General features: G+C 37.6%; 1 protein-coding gene across 3 annotated transcripts in view; it reads left to right on the plus strand.

The window, feature by feature from the left end:
- mtf1 (metal-regulatory transcription factor 1) overlaps positions 1-24,514 on the plus strand; it is a 28,723-nt gene that overhangs the window by 1,547 nt on the left and 2,662 nt on the right. For all 3 annotated transcript variants that reach the window (XM_016290364.1, XM_016290365.1, XM_016290366.1), the window contains 9 exons: positions 1,696-2,200; positions 8,568-8,806; positions 10,008-10,139; positions 10,306-10,379; positions 13,148-13,278; positions 13,379-13,453; positions 13,537-13,639; positions 19,129-19,640; positions 23,402-23,459. In XM_016290364.1, the coding sequence (XP_016145850.1) occupies positions 1,696-2,200; positions 8,568-8,806; positions 10,008-10,139; positions 10,306-10,379; positions 13,148-13,278; positions 13,379-13,453; positions 13,537-13,639; positions 19,129-19,640; positions 23,402-23,459 (1,829 nt within the window). The remainder of the gene's footprint in view (positions 1-1,695; positions 2,201-8,567; positions 8,807-10,007; positions 10,140-10,305; positions 10,380-13,147; positions 13,279-13,378; positions 13,454-13,536; positions 13,640-19,128; positions 19,641-23,401; positions 23,460-24,514) is intronic.

Raw genomic sequence — 24,514 nt, forward strand, 5'->3', positions numbered from 1 at the left:
ACTAACCTAGTCAGCTGCCTTCCTAGACAGCGTTTTTGGGCATACTAACCTAGTCACAGTGTTTTTGGGCATACTAACCTAGTCACAGTGTTTTTGGGCATACTAACCTAGTCACAGTGTTTTTGGGCATACTAACCTAGTCACAGTGTTTTTGGGCATACTAACCTAGTCACAGTGTTTTTGGGCATACTAACCTAGTCACAGTGTTTTTGGGCATACTAACCTAGTCACAGTGTTTTTGGGCATACTAACCTAGTCAACTGTCTTCCTAGACAGCGTTTTTGGGCATACTAACCTAGTCAGCTGCCTTCCTAGACAGCGTTTTTGGGCATACTAACCTAGTCAGCTTTCTTCCTAGACAGCGTTTTTGGGCATACTAACCTAGTCACAGCGTTTTTGGGCATACTAACCTAGTCAGCTGCCTTCCTAGACAGCGTTTTTGGGCATACTAACCTAGTCAGCGTTTTTGGGCATACTAACCTAGTCAGCTGCCTTCCTAGACAGCGTTTTTGGGCATACTAACCTAGTCAGCTGCCTTCCTAGACAGCGTTTTTGGGCATACTAACCTAGTCAGCTGTCTTCCTAGATAACATCATAATCTTAAACATTTTATTGATATTTTCAGGCATCAAAGGTGTCGACTCAGAACATGATGTCCAAAGTGCGGTCTGTCTAGTCAGCTTGCTAGGTTTTGCGACACAGCCGGTGTGTCTGGGTCATTTTTGTTTTAGGTTGACCATAGTGTGTGTCTTGGTTAGAGTTTCGTGCCTACAGTGGTTTCAGTTTGCAAAGGCACCTTTACCCTGGTTGTTTTGTAGTTACTCTAACACCGGCCAAAAATAGTTTCCCTGCATTGTCCCAGTTTCTCGTGACAGTACGAGACATGGTGCTGTTTTCCCAACACATTACGTGTTTGTTATTTATATTAGAATACCTCTTATTACAACAATACTGTAAAACGGATATGTTGATTATGTACTTTTCATTGTAATTATACTGATTTATGTAAATGTACCTAAACTTACAATTTAGCATTTTTTAAAATGTTTTATTGATAATGCGCACATTACACTGTAATAGACTTTGACTTATTTCCTTATTGTTCCTCATTTAATCATTATAATAACCTGCGGTTGTTATAACGATTCAGCGAGGAATGGTGTTATTTTAGTATTAATTATGTACTATCATAGCATTTATTAATTTTGATATAACTATATATTTTCAGTTTTACATTTTAGTAGCTTTTTTCACTTTTTATTTCTATTTCATTTTAATTTCTTTTTATAAAATTTTTAGTTTTACAAATTTTAGTACTTGCATAACATAACTCATTTAAGTTAGTTGCCAAGGCAAAGTTTTTCATCTGATGTTTATATAATTTTATTTTAACTTAAGTTCATTTACCATAAATAATTTGTAATATATTTTTTAAGTTTTTTATCTGATATTTATCTTCTTTTATTTCAGCTTTATATTTGTTGTTGTTTTCATTTGTTTTTCATCTTATATTTGTATCTTATTTCAACTTTATTTCATTTACTGAATTTTTTTATTTATTTATTTCATCTTTAATTACCCAAAAAAACAAAACAATTTAGTCTATGATTGAGGCCTATAAATCCTGTTTTCCATTTGATTGCTTGGCGTTGTGTTCTATGAATATTGTTTTAAACCTCTTTGAATGTATTCCAGCCGCAACAAAAGCAAGCACGTGGACACGAACCCAGGAGTGAGCTCGTCCATCAGGATCATGGGAGAGAATGGCCCTCTCACGGAGACAGCCATGTTCTTTGAGGACGAGGAAGAGGATGTTGACAAACTGGGCCGAGAGGAGGAAGATGAGGACAAGATGGCCAACTATGACAAAGACGACGGCATAATCTCGGGACCATCGTCCTCCTCGGGAAGGGTCTACGATCGCACCACCGTGCTCATCGAGCAAGACCCCATCCGCCTGGACGAGGAGGGCGAGGAGGACGGCATGACCTTCCTGCCGGAGGGAGAGTGCGAGGGGGACGAGGGCTCTCTGGCATTCATGGGTGACCCGGATTGCATGTCGCAGGGATACATACACCACACCATCTCTCCGGACCAGATACAGTTCATCATTAACCCGGGGTCCACTCCTATGCCGCGAAACATCGAGGGCGCAACGCTGACGCTACACTCCGAGTGCCCCGAGACCAAGCAGAGAGAGGTGAGCAGAGCATTGCTTTCAGTGACGACCCTCATTGTTTTGTTTGTGTTAAATCTGGTTGTACCGGTAAGGCCCGTTGCGTGTCCGTCAGTCAGATCTGCTTGTTCAGTGAAAGCAAATCAGATAAGCTGGGATAGGGGATGGGTGTGTTTCCCCACAGGATCTGTGTTTCCACATGATTTCACATCAGAGCTCTGGATCCAGCCGTCCTCTGCTCTTATGGCTGGTTGCTGCTCCAGTAAACTTCCTCTGTCTGTGAGTCTGGCTAAATCACAAAAGACCATTGGCCCTAACCCAGTGTTGTGGGTAACGCATTACAGGTAACGCAAGTTACGTAATCAGATTACTTTTTTCAAGTAACTAGTAAAGTAGCGCATTACTTTTTCATTTACAAGAGAATATCTGAGTTACTTTTTCAAATAAGTAACGCAAGTTACTTTTCTTTTTTCCAATTTATTGATTGGCAGCTCTCCTGTCCCCTTGTTGAGAGAAATCAGAAGATGTTACTGTAGTTCTAAAATAAATATGAATATGCATTAATTCATCTTACTCACAATAAAAAACACAGATTCAGTATTCCTCAAAATGAATAAAAATAATGCAACTCAGAATATGACGCAAACCTGCAATAATTAAATGTTAAACAACACAAATATCCTTTATGTATTTAATCCCATTCTATTAACCAATGTCTTTGCTTCTGACCTTCGATGATCCAGTTCAAGCGTACTAATAAGCACAAATTACTCTAGACAAACATTTGTGTTACTGCTGAAGTGTGTTGAAATGTCTTCTTCTGCATTCTACTGTACGGACGTAAATGTACTTTCCCTTCAGCCTGAGGCGCATTCATTTCACGTTTGGTGTGAAAAGGCTTTTATATTTGCCAAAAATATAACTTTTTTTACTTTAAAAACAAACAAGCAAGCCCTGTCCAGATTTAAAAAGTACCGCAAAAGTAACGTAACGCATTACTTTCCATAAAAAGTAACTTAGTAACGTAATTAATTTTTTTTGTAATTAGCAATATTGTAATGCATTACTTTTCAAAGTAACTTTCCCCAACACTGCCCTAACCGCATGCTAAACATCCAGTCTGGAAGTCCGTCAGATGTTAATGCACTGACCACTTGGATTTTAAACTGATTATAGGGCCCTATAAATTTCCATTTCCATTTTTCCTCAATTTTTCATTTAGTTTTTTGCCCGAATTCCGTGTTTTCCATTTTAATTTTTTCTGGATTTCATTTAGATGGTTTCATTAAATGTTAATAATCAGAACTCGCGTCTAAATAATTGAATTCAGCTTGAACAAATTAATAATTTATTAAAATTTCAACAATAATAGTGCCCTATTAAATCAGTTTTATTTTGTCCCAAATTCTGATTGCTGTTCTATTTTTTTTCAATCTTTTTAGATGCCATTTTGATGGTTTTATTCAATTATAATAATCAAGACGCATGTTTAATTAATTTAATTCATAAGTATATAACAATCTAAAAATGTATTCAAATAATAGTGCCCTTTGAAATCTGTTTTATTTTGTCCCAAATTCCATGTTTTCCGTTTTGATGTCTGTTTCAATGGTTTAAATCTATTTTAATCATAAAAAAGCATGTGGAATGACTTACATTTTTTAAATGTTAACAGTAACAGTGCCCTATGAAATGCATTAAATTTTTTCCTAAATTCTATCTTAATGGTTTTTTTAAATGTTAATAATAAAAAAGTTAAATTAAATGAATTCCTATAACTTTAACAAATTAATAAAAATGTATAAAATAGAACAATTATAGGTCCCTATGCAGGGCCTTCCTTAGGTGGGTGCAACTGGTGTGGTTGCAGTGGGCCCCGTGGCGAACGGACCGACGGGACAGCCCCCCAGAACGAGATCGCGAACGAACCTAGGGGGGACCCGCTCCCTACCTCGCACTGAACCCCGCGTCAGCTAAGGACGGCCCTGGCCCTATGAAATGTTTTATTCTTTCAGAAATTCAGTTTTGTCTGTTTTCTTTTTTGTGAAATCTGTTTTATGGTTTAATACAAATTTATAAAAAAAAAAATTGGTGGTAATCAAATGAATGCATATAGCTTTAACAATGTAATTAATCTTTTAAAATGTAATCAAAATTAACAATACTTGTAACTAATGTAAACACAAGCTAAAATTTAAGTTTTAGATAATGAAATGGAAATAAAGTTTGGGGAATTAAATTCAGTTGGTTCTTTGGCATTGAGCCTCCTCTCACTATTTCAACTAAACAAATTGAACATTTTGCTACTGTAGCATCATTTTTGGTTAGGGTGAAGTGCGCAGTCATCGGAAAGTGGATACTTTTCCAGCCCTTCAAAACTGTTGTGGCTGCCGAAATTTCGGTGCATCACTAGCAGATCTTTAAACTCAAGCAGTGTGTTTTTGGGAGGTCTGAGCTAATTGTGCCACATCCATTTTGTTCTGTGATTAATGATGATGACTCAGTCTGAACACTAAATGCTCTTCCTCACTCACAGCACAGGCGCGAGATCTCTGCCAATGCAATGTGTAGTGTTGAAGCTGACATTCAGATGACATGATCACAATTAATTAATCACAGTGTGATTAATAATCGTGATTATATGTTTGAGCAAAATAATCTTGATGAACTGTTTAATCATTATCTTGCAATCCTAAGAGGCTTACACAAAGCATTCAAATATTAGTCATAATGTAGTATTTTTCATGTGGAATGGCCACCGCGAAGCAGAAATATAATAATTTGGCTGCAACAAATTGCTCCAGGTGGTTTATTTGCGTTACACAGACTTCCAAATGTCCGGCTTTTACTGCCTATTGTGCCACACACACACATATTGAAAGGTCATTCATCACATCCACATCTACACGGCTTTGTCTCATAATAACCCTAAATACTTGGATATGTTTGTAGTTGTCTTTTTTGTAGGTCACATTGTGTTACATGAGCTCTTTATTCTTGCTAATGTATTCAGAGAATGATTGATGATGTTGATAATGTATGAGAGCTCAGCTACATTCACAGCGTAAGCCACAGCACCCAATTACGCTCATATTATGCTTAAATCCGATGTTTTCAGGTGTTTTTTTCTCATGACCTTTTAAACATGACCCATCTGTGACATTGCTCTGAATAGGCAACCCCGCCTTAACTGGTTCACATGCACAAGACACTGAAATAATTGGATTTTTTACATTTTAAAATTAATTTTAATATATTCATGTTTGCTACTGTTTAAAAGTTTTGGGCCAGTAAGATGTTTTGATGTTTCGGTAAGAAGTCTCTTATGCTGACCAAGGCTGTATTTTTTAGGCCTATTTATTTTCTTAAAAACTAAAATATTATTAAAATGTAAAATACATTTTCTTATGTGAATATAATGTAAAATGTTGATTGCTGTGATCAAAGCAGAATTTTCAGCATCATTACTCCAGTCTTCAGTGTCACATGATCCTTCAGAAATCATTCTAATATGCTGATTTGCTGCTTAAGAAACATTTCTGATTATCAATGCTGAAAACAGGCTTCATGGTTTTGTGAATTTTTTTTTTTCTTCCCAGAATTATAATTAGTCAATAACATCATCATTTTCTTCATTCAGGCTGAGAGCTCGCACAAAAACAAGAGGTAGGATTTATCGCGCCAACCAATCACATCCAATCATAACCGATCATATCCAATTATAGCATGATGAAAGCGTAGCCTCCTCTCACATTGCTTTCCCCCATTCATCTCAATTACCCCCCAGTAAAGTCATGGCATGCTATGGGGTCTCTGTTGAAAGTCAATGGACTGAAGGGAGGCAAGCCTCTGCTGTAACTTTAGCTGCGGGTGTCACTGTTGGACGGCGTTACTTTATAAAAGCGAGTGACTTTTATATTTTTAATGTCATATTTACTAAAATCCGTGTTGTTTTATTTTTTTAATATTAATTATATTCTCATAGTTTCTTGAGGAGACATCCTTTGCCTACTCAAAAGAAACGCCCCTGGTTGATTATGTACATAATTGAATGAAAATGTAAGCACTGAGATGACATGGTCATCAGCAAATGATGTGATGCATCATTAAAGTTCAATAGTAGGACAAATACATTGCAGTAGACCATATGAGGATAAAAATGACACTTGGGCTAGACTGTAGCCTTAAAGTGGGCATGACATTTCCAGAACAAATTAAGTAAGGTGTGTTTTTTGAGTTATTGTTGTGTTTTATGTAGTTTGTTTTGTGTGTTTGCCTGTTAAGAGCATAGAGAGATCAGCATTATCTCACGGCCTGATGTTCTTTGCTCACAGGAGCAGAGATGTCTGCGACGAGAGGTTTTGCTGCTGAATACTGATCAGTGGCTTGATGTGAAAGAGAGTCTGTTTGCTGCTGAAACATACACACAGAGGTGCAGGTCATTCAGGGCCACACGGAAACCACTCAGAATTGAGCTCAGTGTTTCCCAAACACAGCAGGACACGCTTTATTGATCCATTGTTATGATATATGCAGCTTATGGAACATTTGAGCAGAATTCTGCATATAGAATAAAATAATAACTCCTGATATTGTAATATTGGTTGGTAATTGTTGATTAATAGAACTTATTTTGTTTAGGGCAATTGCATGTTATAAATGTTTTAGACTACACACAAAAAAACTGTTAATGCATCAATAATTCTAGACCAGAGATGATGAAACCAGGTTCAGCTTGCCAGAGTTGGCCCGTATTGTGAAATACATTAAGACAAATTTTTTATAGGCTTTATGGACAGGTAAGATGAGCGTGACTCTTGAAGGACCTGCACCACATCCTCTTGTACCACTGTGTGAAGATCCGTGTGGGCGAAACGCCTATACGATCAAAATGTATGCGTATACAGCTATACGTGTCTCTGTGTGGACGGGGCCTTAGTCAATCCTGCAAGACAGACTTTTCAGGATAGGAGATGGAATAAAAATGAGCTCCTAAAACTTACTTAAATCAAAGTACAAAATTCTAATGTACCAATTTACTGCTCAAGAAATATTTTCCATGTTGAAATCAGTTGTGCTGCTTAATATTTTAGTAAAAAAATGTTTTACCATAATTTTTGACAGAAAGAGCAGCATGAAATCAAAACATTCTACCATTTTAATAGGCAAGCAATGTGACCGTGTTAGAAAGCTCACATCACACTAGAAATGAAAGGTCAATCAAACTGAGATACTGTCAGTGTTGCATGCAATGTGCTCTTTTGTGTACTGCATTTTTGGTTAAACGTAGCAGGTTATTTTCTGTGCATGCAGAAAATTTGCACAGGTCTAATATGCACAGAATGCATGTTGCAGAAGTCATATCAGTAGTATGGCAGTCATTGGGCAGTATTATGACAGGAAATGAAGAGAGAAGAGGTGGGTGGATTGGGAAATGTCATGAGCCGGATTTGATGTCATGTTGCACACATGAGCACCACGGGTAGCGCCATGTGAGTTAACCACTTGGTTATGTATCTGACCCACATGCCACATAAAGAAATGGTACAACCAAAAATGAAAATCAACTCAGGCTATCCAAAAGTTTGTTTCTTTATCGGACAGATTTAGAGAAATGTAGCATTACATCACTTGCTCTCCAATGGATCCTCTGCAGTGAATGGGTGCCGTAAGTATGAGAGTCTAAACCATAATCCAAACCACTCCAGTCCATCAGTTAATGTCTTGTGAAAAACTCACCTTGTCTGAATCAGGAGAGAAATATGCACAGATCAAGCACCGTTTAAAAGCCAAAACAGCTCTAAACAAATATTTTGGTCGGTTTTGATGTGAGAGAAAACTGGAGGAAGCATTATTATGGATTATGGACTAGTATTTTGGCCAGAAGCAAAAGTTTGACTTTAAATATGTCGTAATGATGGATTTGTTTCTTACAAGCACGCAGCTTTTCTATGCACAAGACATTAATTGATGGACTGGAGTGGTGTGGATTACTTGTAATGTTTTTATCAGCTGTTTGGACTCTCATTTTGACGGCACCCATTCACTCCATTGGTAAGCAAGAGATGGAATGCTGAATTTCTTCAAATCTGTTCCCATGAAGAAACAAACAAACAAACATCTTGGATGGCCTAAGGGTAAATAGATTTTCAAAAAATGTTCAAAGTTTCAAAGTATTAATTGATACATTTGTCTTTCCTCTACATGGATATTTTAGAAAAAATATATTTTGTTTATTGTAAAGCCTGGCTTCTGTGGGAAAGTGGTGTTTGTGGTAGTTTGACACAAAGGAAACATTTTGTTCATCTGAGTGATGCCTTTTGTTCTCTATTGGAGACCGTTATTCCCGATCTCTCTTTGTGACCGCTGGCTCTTTCTGTCCATCTCTCAGGTGAAGCGATACCAATGCATGTTCGAGGGCTGTACGCGCACCTACAGCACGGCGGGAAACCTGCGCACGCATCAGAAAACGCACCGCGGTGAATACACGTTCGTGTGCAACCAGCAGGGCTGTGGCAAAGCCTTCCTCACGTCCTACAGCCTGAAGATCCACGTCCGCGTCCACACAAAAGAGAAGCCCTTTGAGTGTGATGTTCACGGCTGTGAGAAAGCCTTCAACACTCTCTACAGGTGAATATGAGGACGAAGCGCTGTTTATTCGTTTTACATTTGCATGCTTATGTAGCTGCTCCTGCCCTACTGTGGCCTTTGCTGTTAGACAGCGATTGCATTGTATTGGGGTCTCACAGAAGCTCATGCTCATGTGACTGGTAGCCAGAAGCCACAGTTCTGCTGCCACTCGCTTCCTGTGAGCCTCTGTTTGCTAATGTCCTGTGCAGGCCGTTCTATTGGTTTTTTGGATTTAATTTCTGTATCACACTGGGTTTCCCCGTTCAGAGTGAAATCGCACTAGTCCGAAATCACACTTTTTATAACTGTATAATAAACATGAAATGCAACACAGCCAATCAGAAGACATCACAGTACAGCTGGGTATTGACACAGATTGCACAATTTTATTTGCAAGCTCTTAATTCGATTTGACTCTGTATTGATTCATCTGGATATGTCAGGTCCAGTATATGTAAATTTTTCTTAAGGAAAAATCTTTCTAAATAAATGCTGTAAACTATACAGAGAACCCTGTGATTTTTGTCCACCCTGTGATTTTACTATAATATTGAATCTTAAAATGTATCTTTTTTTTTACTTGATAGTCCAAACTATTAAATTCAGTTCCTGTGTTTATGTATAGAACGATTAATGACAACAGCATCAACAGTTTAATTAAAAATACTGTATAATGAATATGTAATATAGTGCACATATATTTAGCAAAATGCTCTTCTCTTATTTTGTTCTTGCTGACTTAACGATTTTGTTGACATTGAATGGCTTTTCTGAGATAAATGTAATATGACATTGTTTACAGTGACAACTTTACGCGTTCTTCGGACATTGTACATTTAGTTGTACATCAGTAGTAAAATTATTATAATTAAATTTTTTTTAATTTCACGATTATTAGTTGGCTGGCATGCTACAAATAATATTTCGTAGAGTTTTGTCAAACAGAACATCAACAGAAAACACAAAAAAATTGATCTTCGGATCTAAGAATCGATATAAGTGAAGCTTGATTAAAATTAAGCATTATTTTCAACCCAGCCCTTCCTCATCGGTGGAAACTTGGTGCTTTGCATCTAGTTACTTCGAAGTGTTCATTTAAAAAATGAACAATTTGTCATCATTCATTTGTATTTTGTATGAAGGCATTTGCTCAATGACTAAACCTGACTAAACTGCATGATTATTGTGTTGCTCTCATCAGACTGAAAGCACACCAGAGGCTGCACACTGGCAAGACGTTTAACTGTGAATCAGAGGGATGCACCAAGTACTTCACCACACTCAGTGACCTGAGGAAGCACATCCGCACGCACACGGGCGAAAAACCATTCCGGTGAGGAAATCTGTTTCAGCACCCAATCAGAGGTGTGATCCGAGCGTTCACATTGACAATAATGAGTTCATCTTGAATGTGCAGCCAGTACACAACTACTAAATCATAAATGTGGTACTTTTGCATATTAGTAATGATTGAGGTACTATTGTGTTTGTGTCTGCAGGTGTGATCATGATGGCTGTGGTAAGGCTTTCGCTGCTAGTCATCACCTGAAAACACATGTACGGACACACACTGGTAAGCCACTGGCAGTCTGCCCCATGAATGATCTCAAAATGAAAGCAATACACTGACGAAGTCTTAACTTATTTACCCTATAAAGCCTACAGTGTCATATTTGATATGCACATTTCTAAGGCCTCTAATTTATCAACATGATCAAAACTTTGCCTAAAAACCTGTTGCACAATCTACTAAATGCCTTCTGTTGTTTGACTAGGGATGGGCGATATGGGCTTAAAAATATATCACGATATTTCTGGTATTTATTACGATAATGATATCAATGACGATAATTCAGGGAATCCTGTTTCTTTTTAGAAAAGTATTATCTTTCCTATTTTTTACTTAACATAGGGTGAGCATTAACCTCCTGAGACCCTGCATCCTCATGTGAGGACATTATACTGTAGTGAATTTCTCTGAGACTATACATGCCACAGTCTGGATGTCCTGTACAGAGCACATTCAGGGCTTTTCAGAGATACTTAATGTTTGGATGTTTCACCATGACCACCCCCTCTCCTTGGTCTATCAAATCAATCTGTTATAACATAGTTGAGAATTATCTTTATACAAAGTTTGGTAAAAAAAAAATCCTAAAAACTAAAAATGTATTGGTGATTTAAAAAAATTATAATAATAATTTTTTTTTGTTTATGCATGTCTTTTTATTTTATTTTTAAGAAATTGAGTCCCGATGTCCACTACCAAGGACGTAGCATAACTTATGAATGAAATATTATGATTTTTTGTTTGTTTAAATTTTTTTAATGCTCTAAACAATGTAATGACATAAAAAAAAAAATCCTAAAATGTTTTGCGGGGTCTTAAGAGGTTAATGAGTTCACACGTAATGTGAAGACGGTTTAATTCATACTGGAAGCCGGAGGGCGCTCTTGCACAGAAACTCCACATATGCATAGCAGAAGTAATATACTGACGATGCTCCAGGAAAGTGTTCAGTTATCGTTGAATAAAACGCACAAGGGAGGCAGAGGCATTTTAATTGATGAAACTTGAGGAAAATAAACATACGACTGCACAAAATATATTGTTTATCGGTGTTCTTTTTTTATTTTTATAAGGAAAGTATATTCATATTTATAATGCAATGTTAATCGACATGGCCTTTATCACTGTATATAATACTATCATTCTGTAATATGAAACCACGTCTGGTCACAAAAACGTATTTCAAACACTCGACTATGTCATTAAGTTAATTTGGAGAAAAAGCATGTCAATAAATTATATCTTTGTTGGATAACAGTTTTGTAAACAGGCTCATACACATGCAAAACTGTATCGCACACGTGCTACTGTAGTACATTTATTAAGACCGATTTTTTGTGCACTGTACAGCCCTAACCAAACCAGTTCCAGCTCGAGCTCCTCATTTAGCGATATAGGCTACTCCTCAATTTCACGTCCACTTTCCGTGATGTCGCTCCGCACCGTCGCACACAGAAATATGTCAACAACTAGACTTTATCGTTATTATCGCAGGAAGACTGATTGTTATCGTGGGGAGAATTTTTACCGGTATATCGCAAACGATAAGATATCGCCCATCCCTATGTCTGACTGATATTTTATAAGTTTGAGCAAATAAAAGGTCTTTTAGTCTAATTGTTGAGATGTCCCCCTTCAGCTTGTTGTTCATGCGTCTTTTTGCTGTGAAGTCCTTACTGATTTTCGTTAGTAATATTTCAACTTACTGGACTGAAGCAACTAAGGTTTACTTGAAATATTTTTTTTTATGTGTTCAAATGTGATCTATCAGGTTTTTTAGGGACGGTTATTATCTCTGTCATTATTGTATTGCATTGCATTATGTGTTTTCCCCCACAATAAAAACTAACAGAGCTTTGATTATAAAACTAAGCATTTAAATATCATCTTACTAATACATATTATTGGGAGATATAGAGTGATATTACTGTGATATTAATAAACTGATATTTATATTATTTTATGTAAGTATCTGCAATACTGTTATAAAGATTGATCAGAATTTTCTCTCACTTTTTGGCCATATAATATCAGCAACTGCACCAAATAGCATATTTTTGCTCAGGTTTTTTTTTTTCTGCTCTGATTTGAGTTCCATATTCTCTCTCAATCATATTATATGAGTCATAAAAGCATGATGTACAAACATGATACTCAACCAAAAACAATTATGTAGAAACACTTTAGAAAATTAAATTTTTAACTATTAAAATAGAAAACAAGTTATATTAAAATTGTAGTAATATTTAAAATGTTACTGTATTTTTTGATTAAATGAATACAGTCTTACTAAGCATAAGAAGCATCTAACTCGTAACATTATTATTATTGGTACAGATAGTGGAACAAACAGCATAGAGAAGATCACTTAAAACGCTTTAGCAAAGCTTTTGCTAAAATGAAAACAAAAAATATCAAATTTAAACTAATTCTTATTCATCGTAAATACTAACCCAGAATTATTTAAAATGAATACAGTCTTACTAAGCATAAGAAGCATCTAACTCGTAAAATTATTATTATTGGTACAGATAGTGGAACAAACAGCATAGAGAAGATCACTTAAAACGCTTTAGCAAAGCTTTTGCTAAAATGAAAACAAAAAATATCAAATTTAAACTAATTCTTATTCATCGTAAATACTAACCCAGAATTATTTATTTTTTTAATTCATAGATAGATTGATATATAGATAAACATAGATAGATAGACCTTATTTAGATGAGAGAACCTGTCCGGTTCTTTTCTTATGGTCTCTTTTTCTGTTCCAGGAGAGAAGCCGTTTTTCTGTACGAGCGATGGCTGTGTGAAGACCTTCAGCTCTCAGTACAGCCTGAAGAGTCACATTCGGGGTCATGATAAAGGTCCAGCGTTCATCATGAGCAGTCATCCGCTGTCAGAGGTGCGCACTCATATAATCACAGCCCTGTCTGGCTGCTTTGTTACATGGCCGCTTCAGGACAGTGGACTTAATTGGTACTGTTGTACTTGTTCAACTGCAGGATGCGAATCACTCGCTGTGCCTCAGTGATTTGAGCCTCATTTCCACAGACTCTGAGCTCCAGGAGAACCACAATGTGAGTCGCATCCTCGTTTACACAGAGCTGTTTTCAGTCATCTCTCAGATACAAGTTCATCTCAGCACATGTTCATGTCTCAGTCTCAGGGTTTGGATCTGAACAGCGTCACCCCCATACGAATCTTTGAGCTGATGTTCCAGAGTCCTGAGAACAGTGTCAGCCCGGACGACCCTAAACCCACAGGCAAGAACTTTAGAGCTCGCTGTGTTCAAATACACCGGGTCACTCCTCTTATGCAGTACGGTTTGAATAAATTTGTGCTGGGAAACTATAAACATTTTTAATCGCGATTAATCGCATTATGCACAAAATTCAATAATGAATTCAAAAGTAAAGTGTATATTTCGCAATTTTTCATTTAAAAGTACTGCTATGTGAACAAAAGTGCAGAATTTTGTTTGCAAACACTTTAAACAAATGAGGTGCTTTTTTACCGCAGTATTCCTTTTACATAGTAGCAGTTAAAATATTTATTGTAAATCTTAATTTATAACATTAATGTAATCAAATTAAATATAAAACCAAAGCTATTTGTCACTGCCAGGGCATTAACGTTTTTATAGAAAATATTTTATAGTTTGTTATAGAGTCCAGAGCCTCGATCATAACATTATAACAGACACCTTCCAAGTAGAGACCTGCACTATCGCGGGACCTAACACAACAGAGTGCGGCGCGGGACAACACTTGATGGGTGAGTGCGGGCGGGTAGAGACTCATGTGTGTGTGCGGGATGCGGGAGAATAAGGGTATACTCACACTAGGCAATCTTAACCGTGCCTGAGTGCGTTTGACCCCCAAATGATCACTCCGTGCCGCGCTGGGGCATGGTTCGTTTAGCCATCCCTGGCTCGGTTGGAAATGGTGGGCCAGAGTGCAGTTCAGTTGGGCTCGGGCGCAGTACGCATGTAGTGTGAGCACTAACCGTGCCGGAGCGCTGAACTTCTGATACGTGCAGCATGATTGTGTGAACATTTCTGAGCGGCAAACGTGATAGATCTGTAAAGCAATATATTGTGAGAGAGCCGTTTGCTACCGCATCCCAAACAACTCAAAATAATAAAACACAAAGTTAACAAAACGATGCACTCCACTGTATTGAGCGAGAGCGCTTCTCTTGTGTCTTCACATGCTATCGGAAACTTCCAATTTCCCACTTGTGAAGTCGTGATTATGAACTCGTTGCTTTCTTTTCTGTTAAATATAACAGTGAACAGTGGTTTGTGAATGTTGATGCTTAGCCTAAATAATTTTATCGGGAGCGTTCATGTGAGCGCTGCTGCAGTCTTAGGCCCTCCCCAAATGCTCTCATTGGTTGAAATGCATGATGACGCTCCCTGATGTCCAAAATATATATGTAGTATAATTACACAATGATATAACTGCGAGGAAAAATATTGAAATCTATATTTTCCTCCCAGCTTGTATTTATTCCTTTTAGGGGTTCCGCCTACACGACATTTTCTTTCCCGAACACGGTTTTGGGATGGGGGGGAGGGGGTCACGATGCCGGCTCAACATCGTGATGTCTATTAGACATCGGCGATGGACGATGGCATCGTCTATCGGCCCAACCCTAGTTTCAACACATGTTTTACCAAATAAAAGGACAGCACTTTTAGAGTTCAGCCCACTATCTGACCTGAGCATAAGTATTGGGACAGTTGAACTTACAGCAGATGTAAAAGATTAAAAGATAGTATTCAGTTGCAGATCTCTTGCGTGCAATCAGAGCAGTGAGTCTGTGACTGTTCCTGCCTTTAGTCTTCTCTTCAGCTGGTGAAATTCATGTTCAATCGGATTTAAATCTGGAGATTGACTTGGGCAATCTAAGACTTTCCATTTCTTTGCCCTGATAAACTCCTTGACTGAACTGACAGGGTGTTTTGGGTCATTGTCCTGATGCAATATGTAGCGTTTTCTGATGAGTCTGGTAGCATTTTCTTGAATATTGGTAGCCAGGATGTTTCCGTACCGTTCCAAATACATACTGCTACTGTCATCATACATGAAGTCATCATTAAAATTGAGAGGGCCTGTTCCAGAGACAGCCATGCATGCACATGCCATGACACTACCTCCACCATGCTTTACAGATGAGGCTGTATACTCGGTTTGCGTTTCCACTGCAGTTCAGTACCGCTTTAGAGTGGGCGGGATTATTCATATGTCGTTATAGTTAAAATGTGGCATTCTGTAGTTTTCTCTCATATTCATATTTTTGATCATATTTACAGATTTCTTGACTCCACAGCAAACAGAACAATTTTGTCTTTACTGTTCCAATACTTATGGACGGCATTGTAAGTGAATAAGCATTTGTTAGTGTTTCATGTAATCTAAGTATTTATTTTAATTTAGTTTTTGTGTATGCCAAACTTTCAGAGATTTTCGCAGGCATTTAAAGGGATAGTTCACCCAAAAATTTAAATTCTGTCATTAATTACTCACCCTCGTGTTGTTCCAAACCCATAAGACCTTCTTTCATATTCGGAACACAATTTAAGATATTTTTGATGAAAACTGAGGGCTCTCTGACCCTCCCATAGAAAGCAAGGGAACTACCACGGTCAAGGCACAGAAAAGTACCAAGATGATCTACAAAGTAGTCCATGTGACATCAGTGGTTCAACCGTAATGTTATGTTTTTTTGCGCAAAGAAAACATAAATAACTTTATTCCACATTTTCGTCTCTACTGCGTCACTTGTAGACAGTACCATGACGCAAGCGTGTGGCGGCGCCGGCGCTGACCCAGATCTGGCGTGATGACGTTGAACACATGTGCCGTGCCTTGTGCCTTGTGTTCAATGTCATCACGCCGGATCTGGGTCAGCCCCAGCGCCGCCTGGGGAACTATCCTTTTAAAATGTATACTGTAAACATGATAGCAACAGCCATATCACCCTGCAGCCCAAGACTGGGCGCCCACTGAAGCTAAGCAGGGTTGAACCTGGTCAGTACCTGGATGGGAGTAATCCTGGGAAAACTAGGTTGCTGCTGGAAGAGATGCTAGGGAGGCCAGCATGGGGTGCTCACCCTGCAGTATGTGTGGGTCCTAGCGCCCCAGTATAGTGATGGGGACACTATACTGTCAAAAAGCACTGTCTTTCAGATGAGACGTTAAACCGAGGTCCTGACTGTCTGTGGTCTTTAAAAATCCTTGGATGTCTTTCGAAAAAGAGTAGAGGTGTGACCTCGGCATCCTGGCCAGATTTGCCCATTGGCCTCTGACCATCATGGACTCCTAGCAATCCCCATATCTACTGATTGGCTTCATCACTCTGTCTCCTCTCCACCAATAAGCTGGTGAGGGGTGGGCTTCTGGTGCACTGTGGCTGCCGTCGCATCATCCAGGTGGATGCTGCACACTGGTGGTGGATGAGGAGATCCCCCTCACAATGTAAAGCGCTTTGAGTGCTTAGAAAAGCGCTATATAAAATATAATGAATTATTATTATTATAACATGTTAACAATGTGATAAAACTACTAGCAAAATGGTAACATTGTGATAAAAGATTTTAGAAACCTGTTAGCAAAAAGTTATGTATAATGAAGCATACAAAACATGCTAGCAATGTATTAAAACATGGTAGCAACATTGAGAAACATGTTAGAAACATGTTATCGTAGCATGTTAAAATGTGCTAAAACAATGGATTAAAACATGTTAAAAACATTCCAGCAATATATTAAAATGTGACAAACATGTTAGCAATGTTCTAAAACATGTTCAGAACATGTGAAATCATACAATGTGTTAGAACATGGTAGAGTTTGTTAAACATGACAGAAACATGTTAAAACATTCCAGCAATGTGTTAAAACATGGTAATAACACAATAGAATATATTAGTAGCATGTCAGCAATGTGCTTATGCATCTTAGCGACATGTGACATGTTAGAAACATGGTAACAACAAGTTAAAATATTAGCAATGTGCTCATACATCTTAGCAACATGTTACAGCATGTTAGAAACATGATAGAAACATGTTAAAACATGCTAACACTATATTAGGAATGTGCTAACAATTTTTATACATGCTAGTAACATGCTAAAACATGTTAGAGATGTGCTTAAATATGCTAGCAATGTGTAAAAACATGCTATTTCTTAAAACATGGTAGCAACACGATAGAACATATTAGTAACTTGTTAGCAATAGGCTTATGCATCTTAGCTACATGTTAGAAATGTGGTAACAACGTTAAAACGTTAGCAATGTGCTCCTACATCTTAGCAACATGTTACAGCATGTTAGAAACGTGGTAGCAACATGTTAAAACATGCTAACTCTGTATTAGGAATGTGCTAACCATTTTTAAACATGCTAGTAACATGCTAAAACATGCTAGAGATAAGCCTAAATAGAAACTCTGCATACGCTTGCACCTGTTAATCATTTATATTTTGTACATGTTGCTTTTGTGCAATAGATGAATAACAATTTATTTGTTTTAGATATTTTATGTTTAGATATTTCTATTTTGCGGGAGTCCCGTAAATCATTTTATTCTCCCGCATCCCGCACACACACAAGTGTCTGCTCGCCCGCACCAGCACTCACCCAACTTGTCCCGCGCCGCACTCTGTTGCGTCGGGTCTCGCGGGAGCAAGCCCCTAATCCACTGGCACTAGACTCCACAGTGCGTGCGCTACATCCTTTTTACAATCTCTAGATTATAAAACACTGCATTCTGTCAGCAATGTAACGCAGCAGTAACGTATAGAGACCTCGGCTTGTGACTATACTCTAATTACTATTTTGAAAATTATAACACATTAAATTACTCCGTTACTAAAAAAGTAATGCGTTACTGCCCAACACTGTCGCTGACTGTGCAGATGTGCCTGCAGAAGTAGGCCTACTTCAGTAAAAAGTCTGGTTTTTATGTGTAGTTAGTTAATAGATTACACTATTACTCTACTTTGTCACCCATTATAGATCAAATAACAATCTGGTGCAAAACGCATTTACTTGTTTGAGAATCGAGATATTGCCTGATATAGTTAACACGTTTGGAAAGATTTCGAATAAAAAGGAAAAAAATTAAATAAACATAAGCCTATATCAGTTATACAGTGCTATTGTGGCTGCTATGTGACATGACAAGCATGACAAACTCAACTGCCTGTAGCTTTCTAGTAACTCTGAAAACCTTGATTAGCTTGATTAACTTGATAAAAATTACATCTTTAATATGAATGAATATGAACATGAATGAATACATTTTATACATACAGTAGCCTATAAGTTGCATATTTTAGTTTTTTGTGCAATTGTAAATAAATATTTTCATTATTAAGAGGTTTCCACAAGAGTTAACTGTAAACTGTGCAAACATTCAACTTTGCTAGAATTAAATGTCTTGCTTTGGTCTACACTGGAACTGTTCCATTAACTCTGCTAAACTATAATTACTAAAACTGAAACTAAAATATATAAAAATTAAATAGAAATGTGTTCACAAAATAAAAACTAAACTAAAACTAACAAAACCATTAATGAAACTAACTAAAACTAAACTGAAATAATAGGAAATTTGAAAACGATATTCAAATAAAAACTAATTAAAAAATTCAAAACTATAATATCCTTGCTGCATAGTAGGAGTGAGTCATCACATATCCTGTGGCTCAATCTGACGGCAACCCTCTGTCTCTCCAGATAACCTAGCGGAGTCTTTTGGCCTTGAACCGTCACCTCAGACAGCTGCTGCAGACGTGTCCACTCAGCCCCCTTCATCCACCTCTTCCCCATCCTGCTCCATCACGACCCCTGATGTGGAGGCTCAGACTCCGCCTACGAAACTCCCCTCTCAGCCGGCCCCGCCCCCTCCCACTGTCAGCAGCTCATTACTGACCTCCACTTTCCCCTCATCACACTCACCAGAAGTGCCCGCTCCATCTGCACCCTCAGTCGCCCAGCACTACGTGACACTGACCTCTACGGCTCAGCCGGTGCCTCCGCCATCCGAGCCTGGAGTCTCCAGCGCGCCGGCCGGGACGACTGAGGTGACGGCAGCAGTAACGCGCACGGTGCCTTTGGCTCCTCCTCCTCCTCCTACAATCACTATCGCCCCCACACTCGGCCTGCAGCCCAGCATCGTCATGTCCGATCAGAACCTGCAGTGGATCCTCAGCAGTGCCGCCAGCGCGCAGCAAAACCCTGAACAACAGGTCCAGCAGTCTACCGTTCAACTACATCTGTGGTTTTGCTTTTCCGTTTTACTTTAGCTTCAGCTGCATGTTTCTATCTTATATTTTGTCTTAATTTATTAAGCTGCCCTTAAAGGGATAGTTCACCCACAAATTAAAGTTTTGTCATTATTTACTCGCCCTTGTGTCGTTCCAAACCCTAAGACTTTTATTTCTATGCGAAACACAAATTAAGCTATTTTTAATGAAACCTGGGAGTATCGCTCTATTGCAAGTACATTACAACAAAAGTTCATAAAGATATCATAAAATATTGTGAAAGTAACATTTTTGAAAATGAACTTTTTGAAGCTTGAAAGTTTTAGTGAAAAAAACTGAAATGGAAAAAAAAAAACTTCATTTGTTTTTCTAACATTTATGAAAATCTTATGGGTTTGGAATGACATGCGGGTGAGTACCTGATGACAGAAATTTCATTTTTTGGTCAACTATACTAGCATCATGTTAGAAACATGTTAGGAATGCGTTAAAACATGGTAGCAACATATTAAAACATGTTAGAAACATGCTAACAACATGTTTAAAATGTTAGAAACTTAAAAATCTATCTGGCATCATCAGATTATTTAAAGTGCCGTTTTTCTAGCTGCATATTGTATCTGATGCATATTGTAGTTTATTATTGTAGTTTGTTCTGGCCAAGAATTAGCCACTGTATCAGGAACCAGGACGACATTCAAAGATTTGATGCTATGAATCAGCACTGCATTGCTCAACGCTGCAAACACGTGTTATAGCCTAAATAGAAACTCTGCATACGCTTGCACCTGTTAATCATTTATATTTTGTACATGTTGCTTTTGTGCAATAGATGAATAACAATTTATTTGTTTTAGATATTTTATGTTTAGATATTTCTATTTTGCGGGAGTCCCGTAAATCATTTTATTCTCCCGCATCCCGCACACACACAAGTGTCTGCTCGCCCGCACCAGCACTCACCCAACTTGTCCCGCGCCGCACTCTGTTGCGTCGGGTCTCGCGGGAGCAAGCCTCTAATCCACTGGCACTGGACTCCACAGTGCGTGCGCTACATCCTTTTTACAATCTCTAGATTATAAAACACTGCATTCTGTCAGCAATGTAACGCAGCAGTAACGTATAGAGACCTCGGCTTGTGACTATACTCTAATTACTATTTTGAAAATTATAACACATTAAATTACTCCGTTACTAAAAAAGTAATGCGTTACTGCCCAACACTGTCGCTGACTGTGCAGATGTGCCTGCAGAAGTAGGCCTACTTCAGTAAAAAGTCTGGTTTTTATGTGTAGTTAGTTAATAGATTACACTATTACTCTACTTTGTCACCCATTATAGATCAAATAACAATCTGGTGCAAAACGCATTTACTTGTTTGAGAATCGAGATATTGCCTGATATAGTTAACACGTTTGGAAAGATTTCGAATAAAAAGGAAAAAAATTAAATAAACATAAGCCTATATCAGTTATACAGTGCTATTGTGGCTGCTATGTGACATGACAAGCATGACAAACTCAACTGCCTGTAGCTTTCTAGTAACTCTGAAAACCTTGATTAGCTTGATTAACTTGATAAAAATTACATCTTTAATATGAATGAATATGAACATGAATGAATACATTTTATACATACAGTAGCCTATAAGTTGCATATTTTAGTTTTTTGTGCAATTGTAAATAAATATTTTCATTATTAAGAGGTTTCCACAAGAGTTAACTGTAAACTGTGCAAACATTCAACTTTGCTAGAATTAAATGTCTTGCTTTGGTCTACACTGGAACTGTTCCATTAACTCTGCTAAACTATAATTACTAAAACTGAAACTAAAATATATAAAAATTAAATAGAAATGTGTTCACAAAATAAAAACTAAACTAAAACTAACAAAACCATTAATGAAACTAACTAAAACTAAACTGAAATAATAGGAAATTTGAAAACGATATTCAAATAAAAACTAATTAAAAAATTCAAAACTATAATATCCTTGCTGCATAGTAGGAGTGAGTCATCACATATCCTGTGGCTCAATCTGACGGCAACCCTCTGTCTCTCCAGATAACCTAGCGGAGTCTTTTGGCCTTGAACCGTCACCTCAGACAGCTGCTGCAGACGTGTCCACTCAGCCCCCTTCATCCACCTCTTCCCCATCCTGCTCCATCACGACCCCTGATGTGGAGGCTCAGACTCCGCCTACGAAACTCCCCTCTCAGCCGGCCCCGCCCCCTCCCACTGTCAGCAGCTCATTACTGACCTCCACTTTCCCCTCATCACACTCACCAGAAGTGCCCGCTCCATCTGCACCCTCAGTCGCCCAGCACTACGTGACACTGACCTCTACGGCTCAGCCGGTGCCTCCGCCATCCGAGCCTGGAGTCTCCAGCGCGCCGGCCGGGACGACTGAGGTGACGGCAGCAGTAACGCGCACGGTGCCTTTGGCTCCTCCTCCTCCTCCTACAATCACTATCGCCCCCACACTCGGCCTGCAGCCCAGCATCGTCATGTCCGATCAGAACCTGCAGTGGATCCTCAGCAGTGCCGCCAGCGCGCAGCAAAACCCTGAACAACAGGTCCAGCAGTCTACCGTTCAACTACATCTGTGGTTTTGCTTTTCCGTTTTACTTTAGCTTCAGCTGCATGTTTCTATCTTATATTTTGTCTTAATTTATTAAGCTGCCCTTAAAGGGATAGTTCACCCACAAATTAAAGTTTTGTCATTATTTACTCGCCCTTGTGTCGTTCCAAACCCTAAGACTTTTATTTCTATGCGAAACACAAATTAAGCTATTTTTAATGAAACCTGGGAGTATCACTCTATTGCAAGTACATTACAACAAAAGTTCATAAAGATATCATAAAATATTGTGAAAGTAACATTTTTGAAAATGAACTTTTTGAAGCTTGAAAGTTTTAGTGAAAAAAACTGAAATGGAAAAAAAAAAACTTCATTTGTTTTTCTAACATTTATGAAAATCTTATGGGTTTGGAATGACATGCGGGTGAGTACCTGATGACAGAAATTTCATTTTTTGGTCAACTATACTAGCATCATGTTAGAAACATGTTAGGAATGCGTTAAAACATGGTAGCAACATATTAAAACATGTTAGAAACATGCTAACAACATGTTTAAAATGTTAGAAACTTAAAAATCTATCTGGCATCATCAGATTATTTAAAGTGCCGTTTTTCTAGCTGCATATTGTATCTGATGCATATTGTAGTTTATTATTGTAGTTTGTTCTGGCCAAGAATTAGCCACTGTATCAGGAACCAGGACGACATTCAAAGATTTGATGCTATGAACCTCACAATGTTTCTCAAATCCAGCGGCTAATTCATCCTCAGAGGCGCACATCAGAGCAGCTTGACAAATTTAAAACACAAAGTTGACTTGAAAGTCAACTGTTACAACCATTATGGCCTTCATATAGACATCAGTGAAAAATCATTCAGTAATAGGTTCTTATTGCTATTTAGCATCGCGTGTGTGTGGTTTTGTTTTTAAGTTAACTATTTCACTGCTTGCTTTTGCTTTTATAAACATGCTAATCTTGCCTGATATGCATGTACGATTATTTTGCAGATATTCTCTGAATTTGTTTCTTTTTTTTTATCGTTAGATTGTTTTAACAGTGGTTATGATCTTAAATAATTGTCTAGTTCAGGTTTGAATTAATGGCATACATTTATTTATTCTTCTCGGTTGTTGACGTTACTACTGCTTTTATTTTCAGGGCCCAAAAGTAGAGAAGGTCTTTTTTACAACAGCCATACCAGTCGGTGGACATTCAGGTATGATTGAATTTTTATTGATTTTAAAATTTGCAATAACAACAGAATAGGGCTGCATGATTTATTTTTATTTTTATTGCAATTCCCGCTTCTGATTCTCTCGATAGGTTAAGCATAATCGTCTATGATAAACTTTTTTCCATTTGACATTATCTTGCACTGATAACAAGCTTGAGGTTGCCAGATGTCAAGGGTTGAAATACCTCGGAGAGTATTTTTCTACTTAATCTTCTCAATCTGGCAACCATTCATCACCACACCACAAGTAAATGCTGTCAACAGCAGGAAAAAAGAATAATAATTGTCAACATGTTTTTAGTATTAGTAAATGATGTATAAACTCAGGCAAATATAGATGGGAAAAATGGTCAAGTTTGGTGTATGCAAGTGAAAACAGCCTTTGCAGATTAGTGATTGAAATCTACAGATGTCAATAGAAAAAGTGCAATAAAATATGTGTATTTTAGATGGTTTCTTTCCACTATCCTGAAGCAACACATTATGAGAAGCCAAACAGCCCAAAATCTCAAAAGTTGCCCGTTTTATCTGTGGTGTCTTGCCTTAATAGAAAAACGTTACATACGTGGGAATTTCTGGTGTTAATATTAGGAATTTTACTGTTTTAGCTTTTGAGAGAAGCTTCTAGTTTAACCTGTTTTCATAATTTAGAAAAAATGTTAATTTATGTGACAAATATATATGTATATGTTGTCGTTCTCTTTATTTGTGCAATAATTCTGATAAAACCGAAAAAGAAGATAATCACTATTATATTTTTGAGTGACTTGCCAAACACAAATGACTGTGAATCATATTTTATTAGATTGTACTGTTTTTCATGTAAATATGAATGTGTTTAACTGATTTATTTAAAAATATATCACCTGAATGTATTTTAGAATTTTTGTGTAGTGTAGATTTGAAACGTCTTTTATAACGTTTTGTTAATTGTATACCTTGTGTAATTTATTCTGAGATTATAGATAGAAAATAGCCTTGATGTTGGCATGGCGATAAAAAGTGAAAATATATATATATATATATATATATATATA

This window comes from Sinocyclocheilus grahami, unplaced genomic scaffold, assembly GCF_001515645.1.
Source record: "Sinocyclocheilus grahami isolate Dianchi unplaced genomic scaffold, SAMN03320097.WGS_v1.1 scaffold258.1, whole genome shotgun sequence".
NCBI classification, from domain to species: Eukaryota; Metazoa; Chordata; class Actinopteri; order Cypriniformes; family Cyprinidae; genus Sinocyclocheilus; species Sinocyclocheilus grahami.